Here is a 27984-nt window from a genome sequence, read left to right on the forward strand (position 1 = left end):
GAATGGTCAGACTATAATTATGTATGCTCATACCATAACTTTAACTGTACTATCAACAAGTTACTGGACACTGTTTACTACAAAGAAATACCTACCACTAAAGAAGTTAATGAAAATGAGTTGATCATTGAATGAAGATAGCAAACAATTTAATGCAACAAAAAAGATCAAATATAAAAAAAATACATAGAATAAACAGAACTACTTTATTAATTCAAAATCCTTATCTATTAAATACACTAACAGTTTCATATTTCACTAACAGTTAAAATATGTCGGAGCCCGTTCGTTTCGCCCGAGCCACGGCATCAGCGGGTTGCAGTTTCTCTTCCTCGGAGGGTTCAAGAGCCTCACCATTCTCGTCTAACTTCCCTTGCTTGAAGTCTGTCACGATCTTTTTGCTATAAACAGCGTCGAATAGTTGTTGTGGCGTGAATTCGCTTTGGGTAACATCAGTAACCTTGTAAGTTACATACGGTTTAAGATGGCAGTCTTTGAGGTCGGGCACAATCAGTTCGGGGATCAGCTCAGGTACCTTGACGAAACGGCCATTCAAGTAGTACCCTATGTCTCTCACGCCACGTTTGTCGACCTCTAGTTCAGGGTTTGGGCCACTCTGTCGTTCTCTGTGCAGACGACTTCCCCTCTTGTTAGGAATTGGAAATTTTCGAAAATTTCTTTTACCTTCAAGTGGTGCTGTGCAACTGATGCTTCGTTTGGCTATGAAATTAATTAAGTTTGATATCTTGGACATTTTTATGTAACTTTAATCAAATAATTTAAATAAAAAATATTATTTGGTTATGTTATTGATAAATTTGACGGCTTGCATGTGATTTGACAGTTCTCATAACTGTCACTTTGACATCCCAGTATAGGGATGTACGTCGAATACCGAAAAAACCGGTAAGTGGTGGTGCTTGCACTAGGAGAACTTGGTTTGCTAATAACGATGTATAGTCTGTCAAGCCGTTCCATCACTACAATAGAATAGAATAGAATTCATTTATTTAGCCAATACATCACTACAAACATCAGAAATAGAAATACAAAGACTTAAAACAAAACAGTAGAAGTAGAAATGAGAGGCCGAAATGGTCTCCACTCAGCAATGCAGCTGACACGACAGGCGTGTCAACGGCGCTGGTTTTCTGCGGAGCCAGCGAGGTGTGCAGGACAGCATACTGGTTGCGGACATCGTGAATAAATAGTGTCAATTAAATACGTTAAATTTATATTATATATATACACACATACATATCTAAATATACAGTAGCAGAACTACTAAAAAGGCATATAAGTAACAAAGACGACATACGGAAAGGAAGATCGGAAATATACATTTTTAATGTAATAAATAAATCTAGCTCAAACTAAATAATGTTTCAGGCAGCAGAACATTGTTGGTCCATTAGGTACGCTTTTAGTCGCAATTTGAAAGAACCTATAGTAATGCTCTGTCGGATTGGAGGTGGAAGATTATTCCAGCACTTCGTGGCAGCGTAACGAAAGCTGCCACGAAATGCAGCGGTTCTGTGCCTTGGGCAGAGCAGTCTGGGAGCATGTCTTATCTTATGTGGTAAAAAGTATAGTTTTCTATAAAGCACAATAAAGTGGCAAAAAGTTAATAGTCTTCTCAAGCCTCCCTAATGTGAGTTTTCTAGCGAAAAACTTCTTTAACCGGCTATATTCGTGCAGGTGCAATATGGCGAAGTAATATGGTGAAACAAATCTTGTCACAAAAAGGCGCGAAATTCTAATTTTATAAGGGACGATATACCTTCGTCCCTACGTGGATCCTTATACTTTTATATTGGGAGATTAGTGCAACTGAAGTAGCCCAAGGACGCGATCTAGTAGACTTATAATCTTATAAAATACATATAACGCCTGACCAAAAATGTCATTAGAACTATTTTCTTCATACTAAACTGAACTGTCACCCCATACATCAGAATAACATCTCCCTCCTGACAATAATATTATATTTCTTGGTTAGGCTTTAACCTCAACCACAGTATAATAAAGAGTACTATCGTACAGTATGGCCACTCCCGCTCCCCGCTGAAAGTGCCGCCCACCCCCTCTCGGTTACCTCAAAGTTACCGCCTGTCAAAAACGCGAACAGTCGACCTGTCATATCTCACTCATACAAGCATGGTACGCGTTCACCTACACGAGCTTAGACTGTGTGCTAGGAACGCGCCTCTTTCATATATTTGACCGCCAGTGTCCGAGGTGTGCCTCAACGCAACGCCGTGCTCACTGTCAGGTCACACGGCCTGGCAAAAAGAGAAAAAGTCTTCCCGTTTTCTTACTTGATTAAAAAGGGATGAAACGACAATGTTCCCACTTTTTCATTTCGACTCTTTTGCCATGCTGTAAAAGGGGTTAAAAAAATACAAGAGTAAAAGTCAAATTTTGTATAATTTACAATAAAACATCTTATTATACATATACACAATTTATAAACTTGTGAAAACGAAATTCATATTATGTGACAAACAAACATCTATAAAATGTCAAAGTGACATTATATACCACGATGCCGAAGCACACACCAAAAGACATTGTCGCATCCCATATTGGACCCAAATTGCATGAAATGACGGTAACAATTAAGTACATCTATAAACTTTTCATAGAACAATAAAACAGTAGAAATTACATAATAGTGCATTTTAGTGCCACGATGCCATTTTTCACACAAATTCAACTTGTGAGCTTAAATTTAAAGTTAAATATTGTCAAGATACATTTTCCACTTATAAACTCCAATTTTTTTATTTTTTTTTAATCGGTTCTGGACGTGAGCGCTCCAGTGTGTGTTGTAAATTAAAATGTAGCAATTTTTGTTGAAATATATCTATAATATCTCTTGGCACGACAACGGGTAACACCAGCAATATGAACTCTAATAAAATTCAAATTTCGTCTTTTTTGTTTTACCGCTAAATTCACAGTTATATCTACTTCTACCTGGGGTTTTAGTTACAGCCTCAGCGAACTTATGAATTGTTTATGGGCCAGCTCGAAAATCTTTTATCACTAACATTTGCAAGAGTCATAAACAGATCATGCATGAGCCTTAGCCATACCGAAATATCGTTTTTTTTTTACGTAAGCCGCTTTCACACACGGTTATGGACTTATATTGCATTCCGCTTGCACAATAGCTTGGCGCCCAATCTGTAAATCGATTTATAAACATAGCATGGTGAGGCCAATACGCAGAGCGACAACGGCATCTTTGTGAAGTCGACAGTATTTGAGACCTTTTGCTATTGAATGAAATACACTGAATGAGCGAGAGAAAACAAGTATAATTACCGTATTATTGTCTCCGATTAAATTATTATAACCTTTTGATGTAAGTATGGGCTAAAGTGATAAATGTATCTACTGTTTGAGCTGACCAAATTTATTTTATCGCGCGAAGTTAATCAGTTAATGTATTGGACAATACTTACTCCTGCTCATTCTGTGTCTAAGTACTATTTTGATTCCTTAACGGATACAGAATAAAATCCAAAAGCACATATAATTTACACCGTACAAATCTAAAGTAAACTTTCTTTGTGCTCACCTGAACACTAATACAACTACGTACCTGTTACATTTTTGGCACTCTTCATAGCACCTCGCCGTGGTAAAAAACTAGTTTTGTGGGCAGTTTTGTATGTAGCGTTGTTCGTAACACCAAGCGGCCAAGGCACTTATACAAACGATGGTATATCTTCATGGCCAGTCTATAAAAATATGTCTGCGGTGCATTCACAGATATATTCTCAGAGAATGACCCTACAGTAAGTACTCACTAAGTTATCGGAACAAACATTCCTTAAATCCGAACCTTAACCTTTTCTATAAAACATAACAAGAACATATCCCTGGAGACATAACAGAATTACATTTTTATTGTCCGAAGGAATACTACAAAATTCAATTTAAACAAAAATTCAATTTTAAAATACTATCACAAATCCCATAAAATGCATTACCACACATAAATCGCAGAATGTGACAACGCATTAAAAAAAATCTATTGCACACAGTAGGTACTTTAATGTTTTTGCAATGTCACTCACACTGTAAAAACGAGACATTCGTTGCATAATTTTCAAAATAATGCGCCGTATAAATTTAAAAAGAAAACACGCCCGCCAGCGTCTGTTTAAAGTCATACTTTTCAAACCGACCTATTCGAGATTCTTATGCAACATAGTTAAAGTTTAAGGGACTATCCACACACAGGCGACGCATGTTTTAAGACGCGGAACGGACGCATCGCTTAGGGCGCGTCTTACGTCCTTCCTATACAAAATGTACTGAGGAGAATTTTTTTAAATTACTGACGTCCGTTCCGCGTCTTAAGACATGCCTCGCCTGAGTGTGGGTTGCCGCTTATAATTCTCCAAAATTGCTTCTATTCGAGATGTATGCTAGCATAGCATTATCGAAATGTTGGTTTACAAAAGAAAAATACATTTACAAATATGGATTGCACAAATTAACTACCCCTCCCCAAAGCGAGGCCTCGTTTACACCACTCGCCCTTAACCCAGCGCTGGCGGCGCCCTACAGGAATGTGTTAAGCCTCGCATTCCACAGTAATACTGTCCGGTCACGTGTCGGCGGGTCGCTCCGTGTTGTCGAGCTCCTCCAGGTTGTCGCTGGACGAGTAGGTCATGTCGCTGAGCTCGTCCATCTGTTTCTGCTTCTTGCGGACGTTCCAGTGGAGACACTCGGCGAGCGAGTCGAACCAGTCAGAGATTTGGTCCTGCGCGCATATCGACGGGACTGGGTACACTGACGTGGTGACGTATAGGCTGGAAAAGTAATAGTGTGTTATGAGTTGTGTTTGGACGTGGTACTAAAAGTCACAGCTGAAGTTTTTTTAGAATAGAATCGTGCAAACAATAGGTATGCACCTACATTTCTTTCAGGATTCCAGCAGAATAATACGAATTACTGGAAATACATAATTTACATATGAGTAACTTTAGGTCTAATTTGTATCTTGTTCACTACTTACATATTTAACAATTTACAAAATATTATTTAGGAAATGAATATACCTATTTCTGAATCTTAAATGTGACTTTCAGTATTCCTACAAAATATTTAGTTTTTTAATTAAAGCGTTAAATAATTCACAAGCCAAGCACAACGCAACATGCAAGTAACACTAGTAAATTCTACACACACATAAAATATAGGTACACAAAATACTCCGATCTATTTATTGTACTGGAGTATAATGTAAATGCATCTTCAGTAGGTAGTACTGTCCGTAACAAAATGAACCATCACCACAAGGACTGTTTTTATCGCATATTATTAATACAACCTCTATCTTGTCCTTATGATCCTACCATGGATTTGAAAACTGTACCAATAAATAAATTGAATCTTAATGGCTATCACCCAAATGAAAACACTATGAACACTGCAATATTAGAGTAACCTGACAGGGCCCGGGAGAAAACTGCTGCGTAAACTGCGTAACGATATGGCTACATAGAATTTCAAATTCACAAATTATTATTTATTTCATTTGAGAGTCAAACTTATTTGGGTGCAAAATGTAGACCAAACTTTGTGTCGTATTGTTACACCACATAAGATAGACATAGATACCCCATATAAGTAACACAAAGCAGTACGAGTATAACATTCTAAGTAGCCAGAAGAAGTCGTGGGTTACCCACAGTCGTGATGTCTCAGTTAGGAAATGATTAAAGTTATTGTGGGCCATGAGTTCGAGTAGCGAAGGAGTTACCTATCGCCGGGCCTGAGCGTGAGCTGTGAGCGGCCGTCGAAGGACACACTCGCGGCGTTGCGAGCGTCCGCGCTCGGCGCTATCTGTAACAAACCTCCCGAGTTCTTATCTTACTCTGTGGCGATTGGAAACTTTCATTTTAAAACAAAGTTACGAAAACACTTATTAGAAACTCAGAAAAGAAGTTCATAAAATGTAACCCCATCCCGCTCAACATTTGTCTATTATATTTCCACATCATGACCATAATTCTGTTACCGCTAACTAACCATTGTATATTGTAATATCATACCTATTCTGTTCACATACCTACCTTATTGCGTATGAACATTATATATTTGTGACAATATTTTGCTTATTTATTATCTACTCGTACACTTTATAAATATAATATATATCGACTTGCGCTGCTCTAGGTCGTTCCCTTCGTATTAAGTTTGTAAGGTTATGACCAGAGATCGGATTTTTGTGCGTCATCTCATACTAAAACAGTTTATACTAGTACGGGGGTCAGAAATACACTTACTTAACTTTGTCTTGGTTTTTACCATAGTAATAGTTACGACAAATAAAAATGTAAGTAGTTTAAGCACTTTTTCTGGCACAAAAGATTTTTAAAAGTCATTAAAATGACGTAAGTCACTAGGAATGTCGCAAATCCGTCTGATCTCTGGTTATGACGGAAGTCAGCGCCTATTCAATACCACAACGCACATTCCACAACCAATACTTCAGTTAAAGTAATACTAAGTGTACTAATTATTGTATAATGTTATGTTAAGTTTTTTTAGTATTTCGTCTTCTTTATTTTGTTTTGTGTTGCGAAGCATGTAAGTTTGTGGTTGAATAAATAATGTATCTATCTATCTATCTAAACTAGGCACACTAGGCATTGAATCACATGGCTAGATCATTCTTGCATATAGTCGGGGCTCGGCGCTGTCTGCAACAGACCCTCTCTTGTTTCTTACTCTTCTAATCATACTCTGTCGCGGCTCACAAATGGTGGAAGTTATTGACTATACAGCTGATCTATCCAACCTATTCATTGAAATAACTGCTAGACGTATACCTACATATTTGGCTAGGGCACGGAGCAATATTCATCAAAAAGTTATTGGCAATCAGTGGTGGTTCCATCTACATCAGCATCACTACATTTTACATTACACTACAGTTATAGATATAAAGGCTAGTGTTATATTTTACCAGATACTCTAGGACACGTACAAGTCTACGCTAACACAAATAAACGGATACACAGTACAACAACTAACAGCAGCGAAGCGTCATGCGAGCTAGTGTGGTACTAGGAGTACCTATCGCCGTGCTGTAACGCCTGCCGGCTGCGGCCGTCGAACGACACCCACATCGCGTTGCGCGCGTCGGGAGATAGCGCGATCTAAAACAGGGCAGGTTAATACTGGGGACGAAACTAGGAACATTAATGGCGACCTTTCATATTATCTTGTCACATAAACTTATAAAGTGCCAAAGAAAAATGGACAAAGCCATACAGTGACGGAGTGACGGAGTGGCTGAGTGTATAAATATATACCTACTGGTAAGATCAGCGGTAGACGTCAAAACAAGTGTAAACTCATGTAGTATTAGATTTTGTAGATAGTAAACTTTGAAATGGCATTTGTGTGGTACCAACCTTGAGCTCGACCCCCGCGGGTACCACGATAGGCCGGAATGAGAGCGAGTGAGGACAGATGGGCGTCACCATGATGGCGGGGACGGACGGGTGGATCATGCTAGCGCCGGCCGCTACTGCATACGCCGTGCTGCCGGTTGGTGTTGATACTATTAGACCTGGAAATAAATATTAAATTTTAAATACAACAGAATTAAAGAGCTTGCTGTAAGTCTACCTTAATCGTGGGATACGTACTATGATGTTTACACAATAAATGTAACAAAGTAGATATTAAATATTTACTCGCATACAGTATGCAGTCCATCAACTGCATTTATTTTTCATTTGTTTATAATTTATGTATCCATGGTTCGATCGTATTACGTAAACGTACTTTCTAAGTATGAAAAGAGGGGCCGCGAACACCTCGTTGAGCACCAGCACCTGGGGATCTAGTTGTCCTTGTCTCCCACAGTCCACCAACTGCTGTCCTTGTCTCACCTACACCATAGATGATATAGATGTTAGTTTAATACTAACCGTCGCCCTGTACAGACGTGATGTGTTTATTATCCAGGAATAAGTCGATGTTAGAGAGGTAAGGTGAGGGCCCGCGGTCGACCACCACTTCATTGAGCACCAGAATACACTTGCGGCCTTCGTTGTCTTTCTTGCTTTTGCGGAGCACCACACATTGTAGACGTGATCGGAGCGTTAACGCTGCGTGACCTGGGAAAGCAATACAGATTTTTAGTATTTTTTTTAGATTAATAGAAACCTATGAAATAGCTCTTGTGTTGAAAGACACTCATTTCAGGCCATGGCTTAGCGCCAGCCAATTAAAGTAAGTAAGGTTATATTGATTAGGAATCCTATTTATATAGTTTGATGCCATGTAATGTACGCGACACGACTCGCAAGCTAATTGTGTATTATATTTTTTCTGATGTAAGTTACGATACGGCCTTATAATCTGGGGAAAGCCAAAACAAACTAAGACTTTGGCAAACTATACTATATGCACAAGCACGAGCTGCTTACAAAGGAATAAGGAAGGTATAAACATCATAACGGTAGTCACAGCGAAAAGCGAAGCGACTACATAAAGGCTGGTAGCATCATTCGACGTGACACATAATATAAAACCTATTTATATTTGATGAGATTATAATATTAATAATATGTTACCTTCTAGAACATTCATGACTTGGTCCTGGAAGTTGTTGAACTCGAAGGGCGTGAGGAAACCGAGCGAGCCCAGGTGGAACGCCATCACGGGAGGCACCGATTGCTGCAACAACAACAAAATGTCAACAACGATTCTATTCTACTCGTATTTTCATCAGGAACTTTCTAAGCAAGGAATAGTCGATCGGTGTTTAGTCCACAAGGCGTCTAGAAATAATGAGGAGGCACACTCAAAGGTTATGACAAGTGGTGGCCCCTATTAAGTCCATTGTACAGATAAAGAATTTCATACGTGAGAGCGAGAAGATGATATTTGTTTTCTCTCTCTCACATATGAATGACAGTGACATGCCTAGACACTTGCAAAGGCACCGCCTGGCGGAATTTAATGTCAGTGTGCCTCCTCATTCCTCGTACTGCTCATCTCAAATATATCGGGTGTGAAGACACTGATACACTAAGTATACTAACAATATAATTTCCTGGAAATACCGTAGTAAATAGAAACTTAAAACAGCTATAGTTTCATCAACGGTGGTATGACAAACACATGTCAAACTGCATCTCACCGCTGCTCAAAAAGATGATGAAGTCAATTTTATTCGTGAGATTATCTTGTCTCTCTCGGATCTGATGTGGGGTGGCTGTATTCACCAGCAGCATATCACCTAATAGCTGATTCTACCACGTATAAAATCATGCCACGAAGCTTCGAAAAAACTAAAATAGTAAATACAAACCTGGAACAGTGAGCTGGCATGTAACAGCGTCCCATCGCCGCCCAGACAGATGATGAAGTCGATCTTGTCAGTGAGATCGTCTTGCCCCGCCCGGAACGTCATCAGCTTCTCCCGAACTGCTGTGAAGTCCCCGTATTCTGCTAGTAACACGTCGTCTAGTACGGCCGCTTCTACGTATACTACCATACTTTTGTCCTGAAAAAAACAAAAAAAATGATGAAGAGGGGAAGGCTTAAATTTAGTAATTAGTGGCCAGACAAAGCCAAGGTCTCATTGGTCGAAATTCTGTTTACAGAGATTCTTTTTTATAGTGAGATAAAACAATCTTTCTATGTTGGACATTGAGGGGTAACGAAGTTCCATTTGTCATCAAAGATCCGACATTTTGATGTTGTATGCTCGCTGAACGAAATCGCTACTTTCCAGCTCAGTCGTACAGAAAAATATTTAGTAAACCCTCGACCATCATCTGATAACACACGACTTTCTTCATACAGTTTGTTATGAGACTAGACCGCTTTCATGAGAATTACCCAGAAACCCTACATATATTAGTCGATTACATGTGGTCTGAAACATTTACTTTTCCCCTCACTAGCTCGGAAACACGTGTTTTGTCCTTTAATACCAGCGGGTAAAAACGCATTTTATCCACTAGTGGGTAAAGTAATTTGACCTTGAATAAAATCAAATTAACTGCTTTAAAATTGACAAAAGTAGGTGAATCTAGTAATAAAGATGATTTACCACCTGTGAAACTACTGGAAGCAGTGATAAACGCATTTTTTGCGCTGTAGTTTCTCGCTATAGTGAGGGGAAAAGTTTTGTGTTACACTCGGGTGCAAATGTATTTTACTTCTCGTGTGTGAAAAATCTCGCAAGTTCAGGATTCTATTCTCAAACCACCCGCTTCGCTCGTGGTTCAACTATAGAATCCTTTCACTTGCTCGTTTTTCAATTCCACACTCGGCGTTAAAATACAACTTTGCCCCCTTGTATAACAAATAACTATTACCGACCTAATGCACTACTAATACAATACTAATTAACAATCTTGCAGTACCTTATAATAAGTCTAGACATTGTACAACAAAACATACCTACTCCTTTCTCAGCTTCAACGCAATCGTATAAAACAATTATTCTTAGACCAATATCCGTTGATAGAGGTTGTCGACTCACACTTGTATCGCGTGACAGTAAACCATGAAAAACTCGCATTTACATAACAATAAACAAGACTAGTGTTTCCAGAAATCTCCGCTCATTACCATTGTATCGATTATTTGAATAATGCATCGATACAATTTAAATTCATCGGACCATATGCATACTCGTTGCAGAGCATCTATTAGAGGCCCTCATCAGGTGATATATTAATTTATAGTTCTTGTAACACCATAAATGTACCTTAATCATGATTCAGTAATAAGTATTTCTCGGAGTTGTATCACGTAATACTACAATGTAGGTATACTTTTTGATTGGTGAATTAATAGGGCCGGTTGCATCAAACCGTCTGCCACCGTTAAAGCATTCATAAAATTTTATTGTATGGGAAGTTCTATAGACGTTTGCTGCGTGACGATGATGTGCCTGTCAAATGTCGTTGATGCAACTGGCCCTTAATCTGCCTTTTCGACGCAGTTACTGTCACGGGTACATCATCATCATCACAGGTATTGCGTCTATTGCAGACGATTTACGCATTGCTGTTTAGACAATGGGTTTGGTGACCGATACCGTGGAGGCCGTTTCGCGAGCGGCACGACCTGCCACATTTTTGGCAGAGGAAACTCATGCTAGTCTCAGTTTGCTTTCTGCGACACCTTTTGCTATCTAAAGCACGGGTACACCGGTTAAATATATCGCGGTCAATATAAATCTATTAAATGGTGTTCGAAAGCACGAATCAATTGAATGTACGAGGTCAGTAACTAGATCTAGCGCTTCCGTTTAGCGACAGCTGTGGCGTGGGCGGCAGTCTCAATCCTAAATACAACTAGAGCAGAGTTCAATCACCTCACTGTCTTTCTTTATTCGACTTCTATAAGTAAAAAGTTTAGGGAAACTATAAAATAATATCACGTAATTATTTAAAGGAACGTAAGGTAAGACGTAAACAAGGAAATGATATCATAATAAATACAATAATGGCGTACAATTATATAATTACACGCATCACAGTGCGAATTATCAATGTGGCGTGACCTAAGTAATTTTAAATAATATGTATAAACGTGATGTAGGCAAACAAGCTAACGAACCACCTGATGAGAAACATTTAGGTATGTAGCCCAAATACACCTCCAACATTAATAAGTCCGTTTCTATAGTTAAAGGGAAGTTTTTGTAACATTTATCTCACTTCTTATTTGATTATTAGCTTAGGCCCGACACTTCATTAATTAAATACCTACCTTTTTGGTACGGAACCCTAAAAACGAAGTATTAAAACCGAATCAAAGAAATGGCGTTGTGACATATATTTTAAGGTTAATTTTCAAACATCATCAGCATCATAGAAAATGTTTTTAATATTACCTACTTACTTATGTATATTGGTGCTGAAAATTTGGATTAAATATCGAAGGACTTTCAACAACAACGATATGTCAAAGAATAGAATTAATAAAACCAACTTAACGATGCAGTCGTACTGCCAGCCATTAATTTGCTTAATAGCAAGTTCACGATCGTGAAGCACTCGCTGATGTTGATAACGAGCACGCTGAAGTGACAGTGCGTCCACACTCTCACTTCGTGATAGCTCAATCTCAATATGCGAGACTAAGAGACAGTTGTCTTATCAATTGACACTCTTTTAGAAGATAGGTGTTGCTAAGTAGTGGCAGCGCATTATGGATGAGAGAGATCTGGGGATCGATTTTTGAATTTCGAACACACGAATTCGCCGTTCGAAAGTCTGTGGAAAACGACGTAACGCTATTTTTGAAAAAAGACGGCTAGTAATTTTAGAACTAGTGGTAATGACCACTCGTTTTCGATTCTGTTAGTATAATTTAAATCGCTAGTAGTGGAGATATTATTGAACGAATTTCACGAAATCGAATGGCCGAGATTCAAAAATCGCACCCCTGGGTTGTATTAAAAAAACCTAATATTAACACTCATTAAACTTGTAGGTACACGATTAGATTAACTTCTTTAATTACCTGAGAGACGAGATAAGTAGATTAATTACCTGTGGTGTTTCTAAACTATGTACGAACTAGCTTTTGCCCGCGGCTTCAATCGCGTTAAATTCGAAAATTGCGGAATGATCCATACAAAACTTACACCCCCAATTTAGCGAAGTGGACTGTTAGAAAGACACGTCACGTCAATTAGTCGCGCCGTTTTGACGTGAAAGACGGACAAACAAACAGACAGACACACACACTTTCCCATTTATAATATTAGTATGGATTGTACGAGTATGTCACGATGACATTTATTCTACTTGACTACATTTATTTTACAGTGTGTCCTTGAATCACAATTCAACATTCTGTCTTTATTTTTACAATCTTGTCTGTCAATGTTGCAGTATCTGTGGCCGTATTCTATACAAATCGCCAGGCGTGCCCCATCTTGTTATTTCATATATTTGTGGTTGCAGTACAAATTATGACTACATATTCATACTCGTACTGATATAAAAATCTGTATCATGATAGAAACGCATTCAATCCACACAAGCACTGCAGCTGAACGCCAGACGAGCCTTAAATTGCACGAACAAAAACTGCAGCGGACATCATTGTCTGCATTCCTCGCGTCCTACTCGTTTTGACGGGCCTTAAGGGCAGGCGGCATTCCGGGCGATTTTACACGATGACCCGGACCTTAAGGATGACGCGTTTGGGTCTTTGGGTTTCCGATGTGTTGTCATTCGGGAAATTGAGGGTCACTTTTGGACGAGACTAGCTTTAAATTAATGTTTCCTGAATCTTTAATGAATAACGGTCCTGTACTGAGCAAAGAGCGAAAAGACTGTTGAATAACTATGATGTGTACGTTACAGTTAACGTAAGTTAAAGTAGTGCGCGTGATGCGTCAAATCTAATAAAAATAAATAAAATAAAAAATAAATATTGGGGACACCTTACACAGATCAACTTAGCCCCAAACTAAGCAAAGCTTGTACTTAAATAGATAAATACATACTTATATACATAGAAAACATCCATGACTCAGGAACAAATATCTGTGCTCATCACACAAATAAATGCCCTTACCGGGATTCGAACCCAGGACCGCGGCTTAGCAGGCAGGGTCACTACCGACTGAGCCAGACCGGTCGTCGGTAATGAAAATTAAATAGATCGTTATAGGGATCGTTATAAATGTTATAAGTAATAACATTGTGTGACAGGGATAGCAGCGTAATGTCAGTGCTGGCACACGATATGAAAGGTGGAAATACTCCACCGACACGAGATTAAGGGCCGGTTGCACCAAACCGTCTGTCTCCGTTAAAGCGTTCGTTAAATTTTATTGTATGGGAAAATCCATAGACGTCTGCTGCGTGACGATGATGTGTCTGTCAAATGATACAATGAATGCTGGTTGATGCAACTGGCCCTAACTCTTACATGATGAACTTACATGAACGAGCCAGTGGACGAGCTGTACAAACGGCGTGAGGATGGTGGCATCGTGCACCTTCTTGATGACCAGCACCGTGAGCGGCTGTTTGTACCACGTCAGCCGCTGCGACGCAGGGTCTTGGATTTGCCTGGAAAATTAAAAAAAAAATTAGCACGTAAGTGAAAAGTAGCTATTGCTTCCAAGACAAGAAATGAAGCATTAGCCGACTTTAAACTGTGATTGTTTTCTATATTCGCCTCATGCTTCCGAGCTCTTTATAACTAGGTACAGGTGGGTAACTTGTTCTCTGTGGGGAAAGAAAAGATTCACATATCGCATGGGCTCCCTTACATTCCACGACTCTTCTATCTTTCAGAGGTAACGTTACATTCTGAACTGAACCTAATTAATTTGAAATTTGTAAAAAGCCGTATTTTGCTTACCATCTCAAATATCGAAACAAAACTTCAGATTTCTGTTTTGCACAGCAATCCGTGACTGTGATAGAAAAACCCATGAATAATCGGATACAAATACAACTCTAATTGTATGATAACACAAACTAATATAGATGGGATTCTCTCGACAGTGTCGACTTTAACAGTAGAGTACCAAACTGCGATACGACTTTGAAAGAAATGGAACTATTTAATCTGTATCAGCATTGTTTATTTGGAACAGCAAATGGTAATGGCAAAGTAATTTTAGCGAAATGTGATATGGAATGGTTATTTATGCCTTCGGTAATGGAAGTTTCGTACCGTACGTTTTTATAGCTAATCACGTACAAGTTGTTCGACGTTTAGGTACCTAGGTAGGTACTTATTACCTTTGTTGTTATTGTTTTTCCCCGAGAAAAAGAGAGGCGGTAATGTTTATTTTGCCCTGTGTGTGTTAAAATGTATTTTTTGTCCTGTAGCAAAAACAGTGTGGCAGAATTGAATGTTAGACGTATCGGTAAATTTTAACTCCTCTTTGGCATTCTTTGCAATTAAATAGGTACCTAAAAACTTAACTAAAGTGCACAGAGAACCTCCTATAGAGTAGAAATCTTGTATATTTTGTTCGCGATACGAGTCACCAGTGTTTGGGGTGCGAGGAGCGGGCGGGGAATGTGTTAAGCGCGCTGTGATTGGCCGTTTCAAGGACGGCGGGCAGTCGCGCCAGATGAAAAGGGACAGAAGTATGACTGTCCCTCTACTGACGCGTAAGTGGCCAATGTAAGTTGACCTATGCCGGCTCTGAATAAATTATAAATATGACTTATTTGTGGAATGTAATGCCGTCTGTTTTTAAATTTGAGCTTCTTGTTACCTTTCCACACCATTTCACACTACAGGTGGACATCTTTAAGGCATCAAAATACCCTTTTCCAATTTTTTAGTGCGAAAAACACGCGCTGCTTTCGGGTCTGTTACTTGGTCGATACTGATCGGGCACGGCGAGCGCCCGCGCTTATATCAGTGCAAATACTAGGAAGGCTGGCGACCGCGCGTCGTCTTGTAATGGATGTCTAGCTAAAGTGTAAAGGGGTAACGTAATTTGAAAGTGCCAACTTGCTACTTATCTGACAGTTGACTGAAGAGTAAAGTTACATCGATATTGATAGGATATCTGATCAGCTAGTATGACTTGCGATCTTGCCATGAGTGCTGGCAGCGATGTGCAATGAGGGGCCTTGCCTTACATACCGCTGCCTACTTGCATCCCCGTCAGCAAATACGATAATTAAATCGTTGTGTTGTACCGAGAACTTATAAACACTAAGGTACAGCGGGCAAATCTCGACTGGGGGTCAATTGTATCTAATCCATTTTTTCCATTATTACACTATGATGTTGAGTTCGACATTTATCCACTGAACACGCCTACCATATAGAACCGGTGGACACTCTATTTAATAATGCAAACATTGTAAGGCACTGGTCCCACCGCGAGCTAGTAAACTATGAGCTATCGGCTATAAAAACGAACAAAAGATTATAAAGTTTATAGTTACATTAGTTACTCGCCCAGCGGTGAGCTATCAATATCGCCGTGTCTCTTTTATTTGCACGGAAGTGCTTATCTTTTGTTCGTTTTTATAGCCGATAGCTCATAGCTTAATACTAGCTCGCGGTGGGACCAGTGCCTAAAACATGGAAAAAAAGTCGAGATTTGACCCGCTGTACCTTACTGTAATATTTTGCACGCTCCTAAAAATAGTGAAAATCATCCTAGCGGAGCTCATGGGTCTGGGGGCCGATTTTTGAGTCTCACTGTCACTAAAATACCGGTTGAGAACGGTGAATTGCCTATTATTTTCAGTGACAATTTTCTGAATTCGAATTCGAACGCCGTGAGACTCAAAAATCGGCCCCCTGGTGCGTGACTAGCGATTCGAATTTCGAATAAACATGACTACATGTACGAAATGTGTACTCCAACGATATCACGCTGCAGTGTAGTGTTTACTTCAATCGACATAACCTTGGTAAACAATAACATGTGAGTATAATAGGTTTGTCTACCCCTGAGCCAATAGTTATTAGTGTTCGATTAGCCGCGGCAACCTTTACTTAAAGTTCAACGAATAATATAAGTGATGTAAGGGACTTTCTTACTTATTGACTGAGCCTGAAAGCGGCAACTTTGTTTAGAAGGCTGAAAGTTGGCGTTTTCTGGTCGGAGTACAGAAAATAAACAAAACAAAAAAAGGGGGAAATGAAAGGAAGAAAACGCTGAGGGAAAAGGAGGAAGCCTATGCTTCGCATATGCAATAAGAATCCGTTCTCAGAATTTTTGTTATCGGGTGTAAAATACCTTATGTAATTGAAACTTAAGGACTCTTCTGTAATGGAAAGCCACAAATGAGTATTGATCATCAGTATTATCACGCATTACCTGTGTCGCTATTTTTAAGTACATAAGTATAGTAATAAGTTAGGTAATAGTTTTTTTTCTTATTTTTACCAGTGGCACCTGCTGGGGAAACTCACTGGTAAACTTGGTGGAAATAACCCTACGTTGTATTAAGTGTACTTACATAACCATAGCCGAGTTCTTCATTATTCTGCCGCATGGTCCGAACTGGTGGATGGGAGACGGCGCGTTCAGAGACCTTGTCCTCCTGAAACAAGTGTACAATTAATATTTGTACGAAAAAAAACCAAGACTTTCTGGGAAACGTATGAAAACTCACACTTGCGCGTTTTTTAGAGTGGATAGATCGATTTGCGCCCCGAAAATCCCCATAAAGAAGAATCGTTTAAGAAATAAATAATCGAAAAAAGACTTTCCGGGATCTCCGAAAATACATGAATTGCGCGTATAAATATGATAAACGTGTAATTTTAAGTAATATTTCAGAACACTTTTAAATAGTGATGATTTTCAGAAAAACAACACAATTTCCTATGGTAATTTATTCATAATGAATGGAAATGTTATTTGTTTTTAGTTTCCATCGGTCGTTTAACGTCTTGTATAAAATAAACAATCAAATAAACAATGTCGAACGCAGGTATGTTTCATCAGTTAAACTTAAGGTCAGTTTGAAAGGTCACGAAAATTTTAAGGTCAGTTTGAAAGGAAAAAAATTATTTTAATTTCACTACAATTGAACAAAATTAGTTTTTTTTAAATAAAGTAAACACCTGAACGCAGGCGGCGGACGTCCATCGCCGTGGCGCGATCGTTGACAATCGACGATCTCTGACCCTACTTACTACACTGCGAGTAGGTATACGACTACGATGTAATTCTTCTAAACTACAGGCTGCGCCATTAAAAAAAATGTTAAGCGTACTTTTAGCTGAATTTACACAAACAAATTATTGATGCAAGTTATGAAACAAAACAATATGCAACAATAAAGAGATACAGATATTTGGAACTCACCCTTACCCATAGTGGCGTCTCAAAACATGCAGCAATAACTTGTTGGCGTGTGTAGCTAAAAGTACCTACTACCTACGCTAAAGTTTTTTTTAATGGAGAGTCATACCAAGCTTGGTAGCGAAAACTGACAGCCTCGACAGTGCACATGCTATTTTAAACCTTCCGATGTAATTATGGTGTTCAATTAAACTTTGTACAGGCGTGGTTTTCAAAATCGCTGCCGAATTAGCTTGGATTGAAATTAATTATTAGTGAGTAGTTTGATCGAATGTTTTACATTTATTATCATATCTTCTGGGAACTAAAGCAAATACTGCGACCAGAATCTGTAACCTGCGTCTATTAATAAAGATTTTTCAGGGATTAATATGACGTTGACGTTGTCTAGATGTCCCGTACAGGAGCACATTGATGGTAGGTACAAAATAACTTAACATTCATCGATACTTGGGAGGGAATGCAAATCTGAACACGCTGTAGATGCCCATTCAATGGGCATGTGAACTACGTTGGTCCCGTAAATTAGTATGCGCACACGCCGCTGTTCGCTAACGAGCAAAACATCCTCACGTGAAAAACTCTAGTAAAAAATATACACATTCATTGGTTATTAAGTAGCTTCCTTTGGTTGAGGTAGAGATGAGGAAATAATAAAGATTGTGTTCATATAATGTAGTGTTTCTTAAATATTTTGGCGTCACCACACACAGCTTAGGAAAGTTATCTCTATTAGTGACTTAATTTGCGTTGAATAAGATTTTCCGGGAAAAATAGAACACTAAGGGCCGGTTGCACCAAACCGTTTGTCTCCGTTAAATTTTATTCTATGGGAAGTTCCATAGACGTCTGCTGCGTGACGATGATGTGTCTGTCAAATGTGGTTGGTGCAACTGGCCCTAAGTAAAGTATTCAATTAATTCAATACTAATTCTAAAGTTTGGCGAATTTCAGCAGTAGACAGAAGACCGAGGCGCTAGAACCTTTAGGCACATCGTAACGTAGTTAATGTTGTGCTTTAGGTACAATAAGAAGTTAGGGTTTTTGATCCATTATTTAAAAGAAGGCATCAGACAAAAATGATCTCTTCGTACCGACGACTAAAATACGACTAAGGTACAGCGGGGCAAATCTCGACTAGGTGACAAATGTAACTGGTAAATTTTTTCCATGTTTTACAATGCTTGCATTATTAAATAGTGTCCACAGGTTACATATGGTAGGCGTGTTCAGTGGATATGTCGCAGTAAGATAGATAAAGCCGTTATATAGTTATAACCCTAGGAATATAATTATACGTCGTAACATAGTTAAACGAAAGTGATTAATTGCTATCTTACTAGGAATATAACTATAATACGTTACTAGTTTAGTCATATAGTTATATGACTGGATTCAGTTTAGTGAAATGATTGTAGGCTCTGCGGCGGTGGGGCGGAGGTATAGTTATAAGTGTTATAACCTTAGGGATATAATTATATGCCGTAAAATAGCTAAACAAAAGCGATTCATAACCATCTTACTAGGAATATAATTATAATATGGTATTTAAAATTGGAAACGGTACTTAATCGCGTATTACTATGTATTAAGTCCCGTTTGCAATTTTAAATATGTGTAAAAATCGTGAAAGTTTAAATCAGTGTTTTATAATACGTATAGCGGGACGATTTGGAAGAACAACACCGTCACTGACGTTAGAACAAAGTTTATTTTGTATCGAACATAGGTACACAAGGTTTGGTTACTAAACAAACGAATCCCGCACTACACTGCTACAATTATACTACTGAACTTAATCCAGTAATATAACTATATTACTTAACTAGAGACGTATTATAATTATATCCCTAGACTAAGTTTAATCCAGTGATATAATTATATAACTAAACTAGTAACGTATTATAATTATATTCCTAGTAAGATAGTAAGTAATCGCTTTCGTTTAGCTATGTTACGGTATATAATTATATCCCTAGGGTTATAACAATACCGCCACACCGCCGCACTCCTGCCAACAATCATTTCACTAAACTGAATCCAGTCATATAACTATATGACTAAACTAGTAACGTGTTATAGTTATATTCCTAGTAAGATAGCAATTAATCGCTTTCGTTTAACTATGTTACGACGTATAATCATATTCCTAGGGTTATAACTATATAACAGCTTTATCTATCTTACTGCGACAGATACATGTAGAACTGAACATCATAGTGTAATAATGGAAAGAATGGATCAGTTAGAACTGCCCCCCAGTGGAGGATTATCCCGCTTTACCTTATATCACACTTTTTACTAAAAATAAATGAAAACTAACAGACTTTGTTGTTAACATATCTGTGTGATTAGGTAGGTATTTTTCTTACTTATATTGTACTCGGTTATTACATTTGATTACTGTACCCACCTTCTTGATTATGGCGTTGAGTGTTCCATCACGCATAGTCTACGTAACAATATGAGCGTTTGTTTGTTTTTATTTTGGCATATTGGTTATGTTCCTTGAGTTTTTTTTAAGTGAATTACTTATATATAAGTAGGTACGCTGTTAAAAAATATGTTTTGATTTAATATATCTTTAGACATTTAAAGGTCATCTTGTGTGGTCATGGGTTAAGGGTCTCACCACCCTCTTTCCGCTCTTGTGTGTAGGATGACGGGGATAGAAACCTGTCATTGTAATATCACAACATCGACTTCTAACTCCTTAATCATTAATGGCACTGAATCATAAACAGGCCCCGTAGCCGAATGGAATTTCTGCGACGCGAAACGCCATCGTAACGCCGCAGAAATGTAGTCAGGCTCTGTCGCGCCAATACGCAAGAGCAATGATAGATAGCTACGAAAGATATATTATCGTGAGCATTTCGTGAGCGTTTGTGCATTCGGCTACGCACACGGTTTTATGTGCTCTGCCTATGTTTTTAGAGAACATCCACACATCCACGTATTTAATGTATGTATTTTGCAGTAACGTGTTAGCAGATAACAACTCCAAATGAGTATTTTCAGCTGAATGTCAATATTGGACAGATCAAATTCTTGTGTTAATGTTAACCAAACATATTAATTAGTAATCGTTACAGGTTTTTATCTTAGATTGATACTCTTTTTAACCCCCGACGCAAAAACGGAGGGGTGTTATAAGTTTGACGTGTCTGTCTGTCTGTCTGTCTGTCTGTCTGTCTGTCTGTCTGTCTGTTTGTCTGTGTGTGTGTCTGTCTGTGGCACCGTAGCTCCCGAACGCATGAACCGATTTAGATTTAGTTTTTTTTGTCTGAAAGCTGAGTTAGTCGGGAGTGTTCTTAGCCATGTTCCATGAAAATCGGTCAACTATGTCGCAATCGGGGGTTTTTTCAAAATTTTAATTTTGTGGTTAGGTTATTTTCTGATAAACAGTAGGCTAAGGTGTCAATTGTTTTGATAATATTAAACAGATTTTGATTAAAATAACGATACACGTATTCTTGATAGCTTTTTCAAGGCAATTTAAGATAACGATTATGTTATCTTAAAGTCGTAATAATACTGCTCTCAGATATATCGACGCGGCCGTGATGCTCACAAATATCTTAGCAACCTTCTAATTTTCAAGGCACCACAGTACGTGTATATAATTTTTTGAGCATCTTCTCAGGCAATCATGCTGGTAGCGCGATGAATGATATAACATCAGGCCGTCCCTTTCGCACTATTTGTAAGTGCGATAGGGACGGCCTGATGTTTTATCGTTTATCGCGCGATCATGATGCTATCGGCGTATAGGTCGCTTCGATTCGATGTATATATTAGTTAGTTTATTGTATAATTAAGTTGAGCCACATTCGTGAGATTTGCAATACTGATCAAACCAGATAATTCAAGTAAAGCTACTCTTTGTTTTTTATTGAAATCGAATGTCAAGTACCTTCGAGTACCTACCTATTGTTATTCAATTCTTACTTCTTCAAACGTTTAAATTTGGTTTGGCAATGTAACCATTGACTTTTAAGACTTAAAAATAATACTTAAGTTAAGGCACTTAACCCACCATTTTAGTTATATGGAATTTGACAGTTGACAGCGGGTGGTGCAAGTGGCCCTAAGTAACTAAATATAGAATAATAAAATTAACTACTTATTAAGACGTACATACAAACAATTTTAATTACTATACCTACAAACTAAGTGTCATTATCAATTGACCTAGTAACATCGCTATGTTGATTCAGTTGACAGCATTTTAATTATTTTGGAAATTGAGTTGACAAGGTGTTTTATTAATTGGTGGATTATTAGCATCGTTGAAACATTTAATTGTCGGTTCAAAAGCCTTATTGTAACGTAATAAAATTCAGCAACGACTAAATTGTCAGCGATTTTAACAGCTCCGCAGGCGGAAGTGTTATTTTAAAAGTCAAACTTCTATGAAACTATATGGCGTTTACTTAACCCTTGCAGGCGGCGCTAAAAAACTCGTTGACAACTTACATAGCTTGATCTCACGAATATCGTCTTTAGGTTTAGCTACAGAATTAAGGCGAAAAGGCTACTAATCAAAATAAACATAATAAAAACAATCATACCCTCTGTTATATTCCTCTTTAGCTCTAGTTAGCGCCGTCTTACCGGACTCATGGGAGAACTGCCTTCTCAACAACTGCCTTTCGTTAAACTCATCCATGTCGACTTATTTTATTACACAAAAATCATCATTCACAGATTTGTTACATATATTTTAGTTACAAGTAAGGGAGAGAGCCATGTTTAAAGCGTGTTTGAGGTGAACTGCGCACGAAGATGCGCAGTGGGTGCGCGTGCGGCGAGCGACTGGCGACGCGCGATGGAAACCTCGCACACTTGACAGCTCCGACCTTGGCGCGCTCTTAACGTACGCCTGAGATTGCCGGTTTCGCAACGTCTTTTCCGTCCGGTTTTAACTTATCGGACTTCCATTAAGCATCTTCCTTAATAGCGCCTTTCGCTAATTATGTTAACGCTTACTCAATGCTACAAGGTAGTTGTCCAAGTTACATTGTTTAAGGAAAATCCATAATCATTTCTGGACAAACTAAAAATTTACCATTTAAATCTCGAACGTAACAGAACAGATGCCCATCTTTAGTCCAAGATCATCCAAGCAAATTGAGCATATTGTATCGTCTCGTCTGATCATCACCAAGCCGCGTAGTCAACAGGTTGGAAGCAAACGAAATGTAACTGTCACTGTTGCACTATTGAGACGCCAAGTATATCGTTGTCATATAGTCTAAGTGATAGTCATCTTGGCATCGCCGGCTGGTTTTTGATTCCCGTTCCGCCAGTGTAAGCATATTCGTAGACTTTCTACACTCTGCTCAAATGCCTTACAAATCGCCTAGCAACTGGTGGCAATTTTTTTAAAACAGTCCAGTTTGAAGCGAGAGGCGCCCTCGTGATTCCGTCACGTGGTCCGTTTTGACCCATAATCGGCGGTCCATTACGACCGGCCGAGTTCCGAGCCGGCTCAGCCGATATCCTTGTAAATGACAAACGTGACGAAAGTAGTATAATCCGCGACCAGCCTTGTCCCATCTATTTTAACCTTGTTGAAAAAAATCTGGTATAAAACTCGCAAGTCACAAGAAAGTTCGCGTATACAGATTTCGCAATAAGATAGGTAGACCGTGGTATTACTAAGAGTAGGTACACTTAAGTATTGTTTTTGATGTAGCAATGCAAATGATAACTCAGATTGAAATCAGAAACCACGTTTCCTGTAGCTTCTTCCTTGTTTTGCTAGTCAAGTCAGAAAGCTTTCTATTGAAATAATTAAAAAAAAAAACTGCCGCTTTGTAGTTCCGGTGAAAGGTACTTGCGAATGTTGTTACTTATGTAGAAATGTGTATTTTTTTTAAACTGCTTTTAATGTACATATTTGATTATTTCATGGAAATACAAACGAATATACGAACGTTACCATTAAGGAGGTCCTCAATTCCTCATGAATCCGACATCCAATTATAAGAAATCGAGCTTGACAAACACTGCTTAGCAAAAAGAACAAATCTCCTGACATGAGCTATGCGTCGCTAAGTAGTACCGTTCTGATCATCATCATCAGCAGTTCCACTGCAACAAATGTCACTGTTCTTAACGTAACTGCATGCTGTTCTTTTAATAATACCAAAGTCATTATAAGTGTGCCGTTCAGATTTGAGGAGTTCAGTTATGGTCATCATCCGTAGTTCCACTGCACCAAATGTCACTGTTCCGAACGTAAATGGATGCTGTTCTTATAAAAACACAAAAATCACTATATTTATGTCTTTAAGATTTCTCCAGGATCCCATCATCAGAACTGGGTTCTGATAAAAATGGGACCAATCTATATACAATAAGAAAAAAAAATCATAATCGGTCCAGTAGCGACGGAGATATCGAGTAACAAACATACGAAAAAATACAGACGAATTGAGAACCCCCTTCCTTGAGTTTTGAGGCGGCGGTTAATATACAGATACCTACAGTAAGGTAAGGACTTGTATGATATTTGCTAACTATATTCAGAAGAAGTCAATTATTTGGTTGTATTTTCTTTGCAAAAATCGTCGCCGTTTTTAACCCCCGACGCAAAAACGAAGGTGTGTTATAAGTTTGACGTGTCTGTCTGTGTGTATGTCTGTCTGTCTGTCTGTCTGTTTGTCTGTCTGTCTGTCTGTCTGTGTGTGTGTCTGTCTGTGGCATCGTAGCTCTCGAACGGATGAACCGATTTTGATTTAGTTTTTTTTTGTCTAAAAGCTGAGTTAGTCGGGAGTGTTCTTAGCCATGTTTCATGAAAATCGGTCCACTAGGTCGCGGTCGGGGGTTTTTTCAAAATTTTAATTTTGTGGTTAGGTTATTGTTGGTATCATTATTTTCACGATTTCCATAACATGATGTAACTGCGCAAATATTCGACCGACCGAACTCAGGCTCTTGTAACTCGAAGCCTTAGGAAAACCAGTACGAGATTTCATTCCACTCCAGGAAAGGATGCTATTCCACTTGATATTTGTAAATTTGTCCGAAGTGCTATTAGACGAAGATCCCGGAAACGGGGGATACCACCTCAGTTGAATTTGGAACTTGAGACTCGACGAGACTTGCTAGTTCAATGCCGTTCTTTTTGACATTGACTGCCCGAAAAGAGAATCGCTAAACAAATTACACGTGGAATATAGATTTGCTAAGATTTTCGGTTAGAGTTCTCAAGCCACTGGTTCTCTAACGCAGTGCTCGCGTAGCACAGCAATAACGCCAATAACCAGCCACCGAACGATGCAGGTTATAGGTGTCAACACACATCAGCATTGAAACGGCACACACAACACAACATTGTTTTAAAAGATTGCTAGTTCGCTTTAACACAGACTGCTCGAAAAAAGAATCGCTAAAGAAATTACTAATAATACATGTGGAATACGGGTTGCTCAGATTTTCGGCTAGAGTTCTCAACCCACTGGTTCTGCCATCCAGCGTTCGCGAACCACAGCAACAACAAGCGACCGATCGATGCAGGTTAGGTGTCAACACACAGCATTGACCCACATGTCGTGTCGCATCGTTGTCGCCGCCGTTTCGTCACCGGTCACTACAGCGTGCTTCCACGTAATCTTATGTGGTTTCTATTGCAAACGCCATGAGATTGTTGATGGTAGTTGTTATTGGGCAATCTTGAGGTGGCCAAGATGACAAAAAGAAATCGAAAGCGAGAATGAATCAGGCCCCGTAGCCGAATGGCATTTCTCCGACGCCAAACGAAAGCGATACGCCGCTGGCTCTGTCGCGCCAATACGCAAGCGCGATAGAGATAGATATCTACTAGCGCTTCGTTTCGTGAGCGTTTCGTAAGCGATTGTGCCATTCGGCTAGCCATCCTGGACGGTTAAAAAAGCCACGTGATCAGTGCCATTAATTTATGCACGTTTCGACTGGCGTTTTACATGATTGTCACTTACTGACTTAAACAATAATAGCAGAAAAAACTTAGCAACTATGTAACTCCTACTAGTCACCTTGAAAAAAAAACTCTGTGCGTTTGTGTGCTCAAATGCATATTTTACCGGAGGAGGAGTTTCCATAGTTTCTGCATGATATGAGTAATGATGTAAAAATATGAGTCCCAGTCCACAGATAAGTATAATATAATTATTATTCATGTCCCGTCTCATCCTATGAACTTGAAAGTGCAGTGGTCAAATAACACATTCGAGAGTGTGACACATGAAGGTGATAACACTAACGATTGACGTAACGTAAGGTCGTCAAACGGTCGTCACTCCACTTGATAAGGGCACAGAGAAAAGTGAATGACATAGTAAAGGTTCGTAACACGTGGAGTACACACAGTACATAAAGATAAATATACAAACGATTTCAATTATGCCAATATTGGTTTTTTCGCTCTTATATCGCCATCTATACACAAACATTCTACTTAAATAGGATTTCAAGTCATGAAACAGCAGACACTGAATATATACCGGCAGATTTTCTAGAAAATAAAAGTCAGTATTTATTTATCTTGACTATTTGCATTTGAAGTTAAAACTGCGAGTTTTGCAAATAAGGCCCGTCTGAATCTCAACAAGGCATGAGGTATGTCTAATTTTGACAGCCGGCACAATCAGCGCGCGTGCAACTTTCACTATCGGCACGCCTGCCAGCTGCTCCAGGTACATACCTACATAGTACCGACAACAATGCACTACGAACTACGACAGATATAAGTACTCCTAGACACAATACAGCCACAAGGTACTTGTAGGTCAAGTCTACACCATCACTGATTTAACTTGAACTTTGGAGTCCTTGGACTCTTATGCAGGAAGGTTCCTATTGTACCCACTACACCCAAAAATGCAAAATACTGGGCATTATTATAATTCGTTTTCTTCATCATCATCATATCAGCCCTTTATCGCCCACTGCTGAGCATAAGCCTCTCTTCTAGTACGTCATGTATCCCGGTCCTGAGCTAGTCTCATCCAGTTGTGACCCGCAATTTTGCGGATGTCGTCCACCCAACGAGCTAAGATGCCAAGCGCTTCTTACATCTGTAAGCAGCCACCATTCCGGTAAAATCCATCACTCTGCCTAGCAACATGTCCCGCCCAACTCCAACCAACGTTTTGCACCTTGGTGCGACGACGGATCTCGACATTCCTTACCCGATCTCGAATCTTGATACCGAGCATGGCACGCTCCATGGCTCTCTACTAACTCGGATCTTATGCACAGCACTTGAGTACGCGTCCATGTTTCGGCACCGTAGGTCATGGTGGGCAGGACACATTGGTTAAAGAGGCGAGTCTTCAGACATTGTGTAATGTTATCAGGTTTGAGGATGAACCCTGAGTGGAGTGGAGAACGACCTATTTCGTTTGCTAAGACGGACAATAACGTATTACTGCATCAGTGACAGCAGACTCTGCAGTCTGCACCTAGTTTATAAGAAATCCTGTAATGACATTATGTGTCATTGTATCTCGGTCAACGACATGATTTTAAGGCTTCAAAGAAACCCCTTTCCAGATACGCCAGTTTCTTTACATGTAAGAATTATTCAGTGATCAACAGCAGTTTTCAGTGCAATTATATGTATTAAAATTCTACGATTCATTGAGAGAAGTATTATTGAGTCAAAAGAAAAATATAACAAAGCCTTTAGGCACGTGACTTCGTTATGGCAACCGAAGCATAAACAATTGTCGGTCAGGTTTAGCAGCTGCCGTGACAATTAATAATAGTGCCTTAGTTGTTGTCCACCTACTACCTATCAAATTACGTTTAACTCAACCTTAGTATAAAAACTATAAAACACGTCCCGCGTCGATACAAAATTTATATGGTTTTCGGTTGAGCTGCAAGCGCGGATCCAGCTTCGTGCCCAGGGGGGGGGGGGGGGGGGGGGGGGGGGTGTCACGTGGTAAAGGTCCAGGCCCCAGAGGGGGGTCACGTGGTCTATTTGTATGGCCAATCTAGGCTCCAGGGGGGGGGTCATGACCCCCATGTTGAGCTGTATAAACCTACTACTTATAGCAAAATGCATACCATGCGTGTGCACTATGCACTTTACCAAACTGACACATAACCCGGCATATTTCTTAGTATTTGCAGTTACCACTGTTTCAAAGAGCTGCCAGTATTACATA

General features: G+C 39.1%; 2 protein-coding genes across 8 annotated transcripts in view; both read right to left on the reverse strand.

Annotated features, from left to right (window-relative positions):
• Positions 1 to 192: 192 nt before the first annotated feature.
• On the reverse strand, positions 193 to 836 carry LOC125230911 (39S ribosomal protein L41, mitochondrial). The gene has a single exon (XM_048136191.1). The coding sequence runs from the start codon at positions 752 to 754 to the stop codon at positions 266 to 268; it is 489 nt and encodes a 162-aa protein (XP_047992148.1). The 5' UTR covers positions 755 to 836; the 3' UTR covers positions 193 to 265.
• A 1572-nt stretch (positions 837 to 2408) lies between these two features.
• The window catches only part of LOC125230899 (NAD kinase-like), a 54146-nt gene continuing 28570 nt past the window's right edge, over positions 2409 to 27984 (reverse strand). For 3 of the 7 annotated variants that reach the window (XM_048136173.1, XM_048136174.1, XM_048136170.1), the window contains 8 exons: positions 16971 to 17054; positions 13964 to 14093; positions 9353 to 9547; positions 8613 to 8715; positions 7965 to 8153; positions 7443 to 7600; positions 7102 to 7184; positions 2409 to 4829 (listed from right to left, as the gene is read on the reverse strand). In XM_048136173.1, the coding sequence (XP_047992130.1) occupies positions 4625 to 4829; positions 7102 to 7184; positions 7443 to 7600; positions 7965 to 8153; positions 8613 to 8715; positions 9353 to 9547; positions 13964 to 14093; positions 16971 to 17054 (1147 nt within the window). In that variant the 3' untranslated portion in view covers positions 2409 to 4624. Of the gene's footprint in view, positions 4830 to 5782; positions 5866 to 7059; positions 7185 to 7442; positions 7601 to 7964; positions 8154 to 8612; positions 8716 to 9352; positions 9548 to 13963; positions 14094 to 16970; positions 17055 to 17580; positions 17708 to 22395; positions 22639 to 27984 lie in introns of those variants that run through there. The other 4 variants (XM_048136175.1, XM_048136177.1, XM_048136172.1 and 1 more) reach the window with 4 other exon arrangements.

This window comes from Leguminivora glycinivorella, chromosome 11 (genome assembly GCF_023078275.1).
Source record: "Leguminivora glycinivorella isolate SPB_JAAS2020 chromosome 11, LegGlyc_1.1, whole genome shotgun sequence".
NCBI lineage: Eukaryota > Metazoa > Arthropoda > Insecta > Lepidoptera > Tortricidae > Leguminivora > Leguminivora glycinivorella.